Raw genomic sequence first — 10,694 nt, forward strand, 5'->3', positions numbered from 1 at the left:
CCATCGCTGAGCTTCATTCCCGCCTTGTGCTTTTATGAGGGTTTGTTGTGAGGATGAGTACGGGTGTCTTCGTCAGTTCAGGCTGCTATATGTAACAAATTGCCAGACGCTGGTAATTTAAAACAGATTGGCAGTGTGGTGAGGTTCTGGTGAGAGCCTTCTTTCTAGTTGGTTCGCATGGTAGAGAGAGAGGGGAGAGAGGTGGGGGGGCACAGCGTGGGTCCCTTCATCCCCTTATTCCACACTCATGGCCTCCCCCAAACCAATGACCTCCCAAAGGCCCCACCTCCAAATACTGTCACATTGGACATTACTGTTTCTGTATATGAACTTGGGGTGGGGGAGACAAAAGTCCCATCTGTAGCCCGAGGCATGAGCAGAAGGCAGGAAGGGACCAGCCTGGCAGAGACGGTCTCCTCAAGAAGTATTTGTTCATGGCTCTTTCTCCCCTGCAGTGGCCATGGCCTCCCGAGTTCAGGAGGGTGTCCTTGGTACAATTCTAAAGACAGGTCACTGGGCAGCCAACTTCCTCTCCAGCCAGTGGGGGGTCTGGAAGCCTTTGAGGCCTTTGCTCCAGGCATAAAGTGGCTTTGTGTGCCGGCTAATTCTCTGGGTTTCTCCTACGTGGGTGAATTCCCCAGAACATTCACCCCACTCGGCTAGTGTTTTGCTCCTGGTTCATAATTGGAAGCTAAATGCCACTTGAGTGATCATTAAAGCATCATGCCAAGGGGGACCCCGCGGAGCAGGGGCACAGAGGGCATCCAGGCCAGGAAAGGGGCTGCCCTGCACATGAGAGGCACATGAACAGCAAACCTCATTTGCAATTATGCAAATCTAGAGTTTGCATCTCATTTCCTTTTCTGCAACTTTGGGGAATCTGTGGAGACCTCCCTCTTAACGAATGGAATGGGAGTTATGTCTGGAGATCACCACTTCCCAGGAACCTTTCTTTTTTTCTTCTTAAAAAATAATCTACAACATATATATCAGCACAAGGTGACTTCCTGAATTTATATTCTTTACAGAAAAGCCTTCAGAGTTTTTATCTCACCTGGGAGCTTGGGCTGTAAGTGATATCAAAATCCTCTGGGTGGAGAGGAGAGTAGCTGGGGGGGGGGGNCAGAAATGGCGTTTTGCAAGCCTTGATTAACTCAATTTTTCAACCTGGGAAGTCCATGTCGTTCCCATTTTATAAACTGGGGGCAGAGGCAGAAGCTCGGAGAGGTTTAGAATCTGTGTAAGGTCCACAGCTGGCAGGCAGTGGAGCTAGGCTGAAAGAGCACCCACCAGGTTCCGAGTCCTTCTCTTTCCCCCTCTTCCTGCACGAGAACATGTTTTCCTGCATGTCATGAAGTGTGAACAAAGTCTGGGTTCATTGATTCAAACTGGAGACCTGCCGAATTCGCAAGGGTCAAAATACTGTGTTTTCTATCTAATTATGCCCAATATAACCCCTCCGCTGGCCTCCTCACCATATACCACGGAGATTACTGTTCCCCTCACTGTCTCTTGCCAGGTCCAGGGTGCTAGCCCTGCGTCCGGTCCATGTAAACTGGCCCCGACTAGGGTCCTGCACCAACTCTTCCCAGAGGCTGGTTAGAGGAGAAGCCCCAAGTCCTGGCCAACTGTCCCTGGAGGGAGCCCCAGTCACCTACACCCCAGGCCCCCCACTGCCCCTAAACTCACTGCTGTCTGGCTGGTGAGTCTGGGAGAAGGAGGAGGGCCTGCCCAGAGCCTACCTGCCCACAGGACATATGCATTCTGGTCTGTTCTCTGCCAGAGGTAAGTTCTGGAAAAGACTTGGTTCCTGTGGGTGGAGCACCTTGGTCTGTGGTCCTGCAGTCCTGCCTGCCACTGGGGAGGAGAATCGGCCGACAGCCAGGTCTCGCTTCCCAGTCAGCTCTGGCAGAACCACTGTGATCTCCACAATCTTTCTTCCGGGTCTTTAATTCTCAGTTAAAAAGAAACTGGGGATCGGAGGCGCCTGGGTGGCTCAGCTGGTTAAGCATCTGACTCTTGGTTTCAGCCCAGGTCATGATCTCAGGGTTTGTGAGTTCGAGTCCCGCCTCGGGCTCTGTACTGACAGTGCAGAGCCTGCTTGGGATTCTGTCTCCCTCTCTCTCTGCCCCTCCCCTGCTTGTTCTCTATCTCTTTTTCAAAAAGAAATGAACTTAAAAAAACTGGGGATGGAAAGAAAAGGGTCCTCTCCATAGGAAACCCCAACAATACCACCTCGTCCTTTGTGGGACTGTTTCATCTGTGTAAACCTAGTGTCTCCAAATAAACAGGAGGCACTCAATGAGTGCTCGTCGAATGACTGAATAGACTACTTGAAGTTTCACTTCCTGGGTCTCCCTCAGCGCCTCCCAGTCATGGACAGTCTCAGTAAACTCTTGGCAATTGACGTCAGCCCAGGTTTGCTGCCCCCTGAGCAGTGGCCACTGCATAAATTAAAAGTTTTGATATCACTAATGCACTCCGTTTGGCAACATCGGCCACAAAGTGCGTTGTGATGAAATGATCCTTTCTGGCCCATCCTCTCTGGTTAACTCTAAGCTGTCCAAGCGCACACTTAGGTGGAAACAAAACTCTGATGAGGATGTGTCCCCAAGGGTAGACTGACTGTTCTGCTCTAGTTGGGGAAACAGCGCATAGGGCAGAAAGAGAGAGACTGGTGATAGAACCGAGCACCAGATTTGGTTTTGCTCCTCACGTAGACAAGTCAGTTCCTTCCGGGCCGGATTCCTTACTCACAAAGGAGGAAGCAGCATTAAATGGATCAGGGAAAGCACAGAGGCATCAGCCCATAAACCCATCTCAATGGCTTAGCAGTCTCTGCCTGTGGTGATGTATCAGGAAAGAGCCTGAGCCAGTCTGGGATTCTCAGCAAGAAAGGAGCTGTGATCGACTAATAACGTCTGCTGCAGAAACAAGGATGAGAAACAGTGTTGTGTGTGTCAGGCACTCCCCATCCCAGGGCCAGATGAGTTCAGTGATGCCCGGATTCAGGACTGAGCAACAGTATAGCCCAGCAAGTATGAGCATATACTCTAGCACCAAGTATCTTATTCAAGTGCCCAGCCTGGATCTGGACCTTGGGCAAGTGTCTAACATTCTCTGTGTCTTAGTATTTGCTGCTGTGAAATGGAGGCAGTAATAGTACTCATTTTAGAGGGATGTTAGGAGGATGAAGAGATCATCTGAGTGCTGTGAAGAGTGTCTAGCACTGAGGGAAGTGCTTCACCTGTGCCAGATACAAGTTAGAACGACAATGAACGTGAGAACGATCAGGCCACTAATAATGCAAATGGAAAGGGTAGGTTTCAGAAGGGCATGCAAGTACTATATTAAATCCATAGGCATACACTCTGTCTACATGTATATATAGTAACTATGTGTGCCTGAAGTCCTGGAAAGATCTAGAAGAATGCTCATCAAAACATGAAGGGTGATTGTATCTGGACAGTAGGATTCAGGGCTAACTTACAGTTAGCATGTTATCATTTCCTCTAGGCAACAAAGCAATTTTTAAAACTTGAAACAAACAAACAAACACAAGAGCCTCCCGTCTTACATCTCCTCTGGGAAGGAGAGAGGCCAGAGTCTGGACTGCATTATAAACAATCTCCTCACAGGACACATGAGCCCTGACTGTGACCAGGCTCTTCCCACTTTTACCTGGGAATAAAGATGGTGGCTCAGGGTTTAAGCTGGGTCTGCCCACTGACCCAATGGAAACTGTTGCTTATTTTCAGCAATAGCTTCCCGATGCCAGAACCCTCCCAACAAGCTCTCTGAAATCCCGTGTTTTCTCAGGTGCCAATATTCTGTCTGCCACCCCACCAGGCAGCCTGGGTTCAAATGGAAGCCGTCTTCGGGAGGTTAGAACAGGTTTAACGGCTTCCCTCAACACAAGAGTAATTAACAAGTCTTCAAATTAATCAGAATTTCCCAGGCCTTGAGCTCCTCAAGACCCTGCAGAGGGAAAGGAACACAAATGGATTTGGAGGCTTTAAAAAAAAAAAAAAAAAAGAAATCTTGTCATGTACAGAATTGAAGAAGTGGCTGTTTTTAAGATAGAAAGCATCTCAGACTATGAATTTGGAAAAAAAAAATTAGATGCCAAGGTATGAGCTTTTCTGGCTACGTGGGGTTGCTCTGACTGAGGCCTCAGTGTTGCTGTCTGGAGTATGGGGCACCTGGAACTTGGATCCCCTTGTGAACTCAGGTACACAAGTGGCCTGTGAGGTGGGTGACACACTCAGCCTGTGGTGTCGGAAATGCAGCAGCTGTGACTGTTTTCCTTCCACAGTGCCCTGGACTGCCGGGACCAGGCAGAGGAGCTCATGTCTGGAGCTATGGCCCGTGAGTTCTGTCTTGAAATTGTTCAATGCATGTTTAAGGATTTTATAAAAAAAAAAAAAAAAAAGCCCACTTCTCTTTTGAAATAATGACATACTTACACAAAATTGCAAAAATAGTATGGAGGTTTCCTGTATCTATAATAAAGCTTCACCCAATAAAGGCATCCTTCTAACCACAGAATCGAAACCAGGAAGCTGACATTGACTATATGTCTCAAATTTTATCAGTTTTTATGTACACTCTGTGTGTGTGTGTGTGTGTGTGTGTGTGTGTGTGGTGGGTGGGGTACGTCTTCGCTCTATGATGTATTATTATAGGCATGGTCCCTTGGAACTGGCCAATGACAGCAGCTTCCAGACCAGGCAGGAAGGAGAAGCCAGAGAACGCTGATAAGCCCCCAGTGGGGAACGGTGGCCTGGTGGTCTCTGTGGGGCAGAAGGGCCCATTCTCAGAAAAATCAACCTAAAGGGGAAATAAATCTCTTTCCCCACTGGGNACCTGTCACCTCCCCTTACACCTAATTCCCTGATTCGCGTTTGCTTCCTCATGCCAAGCTGAAGCCCTTTCCTGGAGAAGGTTCAAGAGTGGCTTAAGGGTACTTCTTGCACCACTGAGGGTGTTCTCCAGCACCTGGTCTAGTGAAAATATTCAGGGGCTATAACTGATGAGACACTTAACAAAAGAAGTGCTAGCACGTCTGCTCCTGTGTGTGGTGCTGGGAGGAGAGTTTATTAATGGGATCAGGGTTCCCACTTAGAACATCAAAGAGGTTTCAACTCATCAACCTCCTGTGTTGAGAAAGATTCTGAGGCGGAGATTGGTCTCAGCGGATAGGAGGGCTGAGACCGATTAGTAATGCCTGCCATGGAGAGGAAAGGCACGCAGGCCGTATTTATTTACTGTTTTTGATGGAGTCTGTTAACAGCAGGAAACTGGGACCCAAAGATTGGAGGGACTTGCCTGTGGTCAAGCAAAACACTAGAGATGGAGCAGAGAATACCAAACGTATCCTTTGACTAACTAGTGTTTGTTTTTGCCTACAGAGTACAGGAGACCATTATGGTGCTGGCACAGCTTTCTTCTCATAAGCTATGACTCAACTCAGTTTGTATATCGACACAATCCTCTGAGCTAAGGATAAATATTTGCTTGATCTGGGACGCTGGAAGTTATTGGTATCAGCAATCCTGGTAGTGACGTGACTTAAGCTTACTGAGCAATCACTATGTACCAATCCTGTAGCAAAAACTTTACATGCATCAGCTCCATTCACTTACATAATGGTCTTTGAAACGTAGTCTATTATTAGCCCCATTTTACAGAAAGAGAAGTTGAGGCCGAACAAAACTAATGTAAGTTAACAGACACGGAACACTGACTATATGCCAGCCATGGTTACAGGTGACTTAGAGCATTCTCTCATTGAATCCTCCTAAAAACCAAATGAAGCTGGTCAAATATCCCTATTTTATAGACAAGGTACCTGAGGAACAAAGAGGTTAAAGAACAAAGAACTGTGTAACTTTGCCCTTCACCCCACCGCCCCACCAAAAAAAAGAGGTCAACCTGCCCAAAGTCACAGAACCAGTAATTTGCTGGACTCAGGTCTGTGGGCTCCTGACCATGTGATGTCCACTCTATTTACAGCTTACCCCAGAGGGAGGCTCATTCCTGAGCTGAGTTCCTCCCACATTCCTGTGAACTAAAAACCATTGGAAAGGATAAGAGAAGTGATTTTTTTTTTTTTTGGCCCACATATGGTTATTTTTTGAACAGTGATGTTCTGGGAGAAGACCTAGCATAAACTGAAGAACTCGGCCTTTCTGGTTGAAAAGAACTGGGTGGAGCCTGATAAACTGTGTCCAAGTCACAACCAAAGAGGAACCAAATGATGGGTCAGTTTTCCAAGCCAGCTTTGATGACCAGAAGTTTAGCCTCTCAAAGGCACCTCTCTGGCCACCTTGCTATTCAAGAGGAGTAAAGAACAAAAGCTGAAATCTTTAAAAAGCAGCAACACAATCCCGTTGAAAACCTACGAGATGGGACTCAGATCAAAGACGTTGTTGCTGGAACAAATGTAAACGTAAAGCCACTCTGTGCCCATTGAGGTGGTTATGCCCCCGAAGATGGGACATAACAAGTGCGTGTGGAGAAATCGGAAGCCTCACACGCTGCCGGTGGGAACGTAAGACGGCACAGCAGCTGTGGAGAACAGTTTGGCGGCTCCTCCAAAAGTTAAACACAGAATTACGATATTACCCGGCAATTCCACTCATCAGTGTACGCCTCTGAAGAACCGAGAGCAGGGATTCAGGCAGATGCTAGACGTATGCCCACGTTCCTAACAGTGGTATTCACAGTAGCCAAACCTGAAAACAAACAACTGTCCATCAACACATGAGCAGTTACACCAACACCAAATGTGGTGCATACACGCAACGGAACAGTATGGAGTCTGTTTTTCTTTAAGTGTTTATTATTTATTTTTGAGAAAGACAGAGAGTGTGAGTAGGGGAGAGGCAGAGGGAGAGGGAGCATCTCAAGCAGGCTCCCGCGCTGTCAGCACAGAGCCCGAGGTTGGCCTGGAACTCACAAAACTGAGATCATGACCTGAGCCAAAATCAAGGGTCAGATGCTTACCCAACTGGGCCACTCAGGCACCCTATTACTGAGTCTTAAAAGGCAAGGACTTTCTGATTACACGTGCTACAACATGAGGCAGCCAGAGGGCATCTGTGAAGTGGAATAAGCCAGTCACAAAAGGGTGGAGTTGTAGGATTCCACTCGTCCGAGGTACATATACTCACAGAGACAGAAAGTAGATGGGGCCATACCAGGGGCGGAGGGCGGCAGGAATGGGAGTTATTGTTTGAAGGGTTCAGAGCTTCTCTTTGGGAAAATGAGAATGTTCTGGAAATGGATGGTGGTGATGGTTGGACAACACTGTCAAAGTACTTAAAGTCACTGAATTATACACGTAACAATTGTTAAAAGGGTGAATCGTATGTTATATGTAATATATGTAACATGGGGCTCGAACCCACAAACGATGAAATCATGAAATCATGACCTGAGCTGAAATCAAGAGCCAGATGCTTAACCATCTGAGCCGCACAGGCGCCCCTATATATTAACACACACATGTATGCACACACCTGCCTGCAAGGAAAGCAGCTGTAGCTACTGAATCTTGAAAAGACTGCTTTGACCTCCTCACTGAGAAATCGGTACCAGCGCCCCCATCTCCTACCAAGTCATCCGACACTCAAGGACTCACTTGAGCTGCTTTCTTCATGACACCCAAACTGCCATTTCAGCCTCCCACCTCCAGCTTCTACCTGAAATGCCTCCCCCACCCCCACTTCTGCTTATCAGTGTCCCCCGGATGCCTTCGTACTGCCTCTTCTGAGAAGCCTTTCTGGATCATCTTGCCTGCTAGAAGGTCTAAGCCCTCCCTGACCAACCTAACCTCCTAATGCATGTTGTCTGCTTCTTGGTGTCTGCAGTGAGCTGTCTGCAAGCGGTCTCTTCTTCAGGACATCGGGAGTAGAGGCTGAGTCTTTCCCATCTGGATCCCCCCATGACCCCCACTAGAGGGTCTAGCATCTTCTTGACCACTCAATACAATGTTAAATAAGTCAGCATACGACTCTGCAGTCCTCTCTACACCTTTGAAGAGAGGTGATTCACTTGGTTTGAGAATCAAGAGAAAATCCCCTCTTTGATATATTGATTTCACTTCCTTTGGGCATATACCTACGGATGGGATGATTAGATCACATGGCAGTTCAATTTTTAACTTCGAGGAACCGCCAGCTTGTTTTCCTTAATGGCTGTTCCAATCTGCATTCCCACCAACAGCATTTGAGTTACCTTTTCTCTGAATTCTCACCATTTGTTATTTCCTGTTGATAAAAGCCATCCTATCAGGTGTGAGGTATTATCTCGTGGTTTTGATGTGCATTTCCCTGGTGACTAGTGACGATGAGCGGTTATTACTATACCTGTTGGCTATTTGTAGGTCTTCTTTGGAAAAATGTCTATTCAATTCTTTTGCCTATTTTTTATTGGATTATTTACTTCTTTTTGCTATTGAGTATCCAGTATCTTGAAGAGTGATCTTCATACCCATGGTCACTGCAGCATTATCCACAGAAGCCAAGATATGGACACGACCTAAATGTCTTCCACAGATGGATGGATCAAGAAGATCTCTCTCTCTCTCTCTCTCTCCACACACACACACACACACACACACACACACACACACACGAATACTATTCAGCCATGAGAAAGAAGGAAATCCTGCCACTTGCCATAACATGAAGGGCCTTATGCCAAGTGAAATAAACCAGAGGAAGAAAGACAAATACTCAAATACCATTTGGCATCACTTATATGTGGAATCTAAAATAAAGAAAAGCCTATTTCATAGAAACAGAGATTAGAATGTGGTTGCCCAGAGCTGAGAGGAGGGAGAAATGGGGCGATGTACCCAAGGATACAGATTTTCAGTTATAAGAAGAGTAAAGTCTAAGATCTAACGCACGGCAGGGGGACCACAATCAGAAATCTGGTGTTGCAGACTCAGAAGTTGCCAGGAGTAGGTCTTAAGTGTTCTCACAGCGCGCACGCACACACACACACACACATACACGTGTGCGCGCGCGGAGCTAACTGTGTGAGAGAATGGATGTGTATACAACTTGATCTTCATTCTGCAGAGGGCACACCTATCAGTCATCACATTGTGCAATTTAAATATATACAATTATATTTGTCAATTATTCTTCAATAAAGTTAAAACAAGTCTTTCAAAATCACCTATCGTTATATCACCGTTGACCTTAAAACTGAAGATTGTGTGTCATTAATTAGCCGCAAAGTACCACCTGGACACACATACCTGTACATAGGTCCATGAAGGAGTTGGGTTGGGGGTGACTTTGAACATTTATAACCTAGTTTGGGGTGTATGCAAATAGCATTTAAATTTTTTTTAATGTTTTTATTTTTTTTGGAGAGAGAGAGACAGAACATGAGTGGGGGAGGGGCAGAGAGAGAGGGAGACACAGAATCCGAAGCAGGCTCCAGGCTCTGAGTTGTCAGCACAGAACCTGACATGGGGTTTGAATCTGTGAACCATGAGATCATGACCTGAGCTGAACTCGGACGCCTAACCGACTGAGCCACCCAGGCGCCCCAAATAGCATTTTAAACCCAAATCAGTGAGAGCTCATGATGAATCATATCACACGACTGCTAAGATTTTTCCTTTAGAGACTTCTGCTATATCTTATTTCTGCCGGATTATCAACTCCATGAGGGCAGAGACTACCAACTCCTCAGGGGATCTCCCTCGCATGGCCCGTGCCAGCAGAGAGAGGGCTTTGCCAGAGCAGGCTCTTAAAGACCCACTTGTGACAAAGGAGAACAGTTTGCCCCCAAGAGAAAGGCAAACCATACCAAATGGGGATGACAGTTACAGCAGCCAAGCAAATAATGTCTAAGGCAGCATTCCTCCGCACGACACTCTGGTGGGTGAGCCGTTGACCTTGTTATCAGTGCTAAAAATTCCAGAGATGATGGAGACTTCCCTCTCTGCTCTTCCACTCTGTGTAAGCACTGTGTCCCCAGCCCACCTAACAACACTAGAGAAACGAGCCCACTCCAAGTGCATGGCCCCGAGAAGCGGAGGATCCCCAGTGCTGAGTGTGCTACCGCCTCAAGCAGTCACTCAACGGTGAGATTTTAAAAGCCTCCTTTCAATTCTATTACGACTCTTAGTAACTGGTAATTAGAGTGTTGTAGAAACAGCAATAACTCCCCACCCCAACCCCGTGCTCAGGGTGCTAATTACTCTTGGCTTTCCTACAAGCAGAGAAAAAAAGCCCCACTATTATTCTGAGGGGGGGGTTCTTTACTTACCTTGTTGCACTATCATTCCTATCTGAGCTGCTGATGGTTTGGAAACAGTTGTGGAGAAGCCCTTTTGTCAAAGGAAGAATGTGATTTTCCTATTTCATGACATAAGCTCATTCAGCTGCCAGGCCGGTCCTGGCACCATGTGCCCTTGGGTCCCCAGGGCACTGGCCACATCAGAATTTGTTCAGTTTTTGGCCAAAGCGTTTGGTTAGATTGTGAGGCAATTCAACCGTCTGAAGACCTCCTTTCATCCATGTCATCTCCTGAGACTTGAACTACACGGTTAGTCCGTGATAACATTGCCCATGGGTGGGAAAGGACTGAGACTGGGAATGCGGCTCGGGGCCAGACAGCCCGTGGAAGCTGCCGTTCCACAGGTGTCACAGGTCAGGGGGGCAGGG

The 10,694-nt window shown here is 47.0% G+C and overlaps 1 protein-coding gene across 1 annotated transcript in view; it reads right to left on the reverse strand.

Annotated features, from left to right (window-relative positions):
- The window catches only part of KAZN (kazrin, periplakin interacting protein), a 308,786-nt gene extending 298,466 nt beyond the window's left edge, over positions 1-10,320 (reverse strand). Inside the window, exon 1 of the mRNA XM_077775559.1 lies at positions 10,297-10,320. Within this exon, the coding sequence (XP_077631685.1) occupies positions 10,297-10,312 (16 nt within the window). The 5' untranslated portion in view covers positions 10,313-10,320. The remainder of the gene's footprint in view (positions 1-10,296) is intronic.
- Between the last annotated feature and the right edge of the window lie 374 nt (positions 10,321-10,694).

This window comes from Crocuta crocuta, unplaced genomic scaffold, assembly GCF_008692635.1.
Source record: "Crocuta crocuta isolate KB4526 unplaced genomic scaffold, BGI_CrCroc_1.0 scaffold127, whole genome shotgun sequence".
Classification (NCBI taxonomy): Eukaryota; Metazoa; Chordata; class Mammalia; order Carnivora; family Hyaenidae; genus Crocuta; species Crocuta crocuta.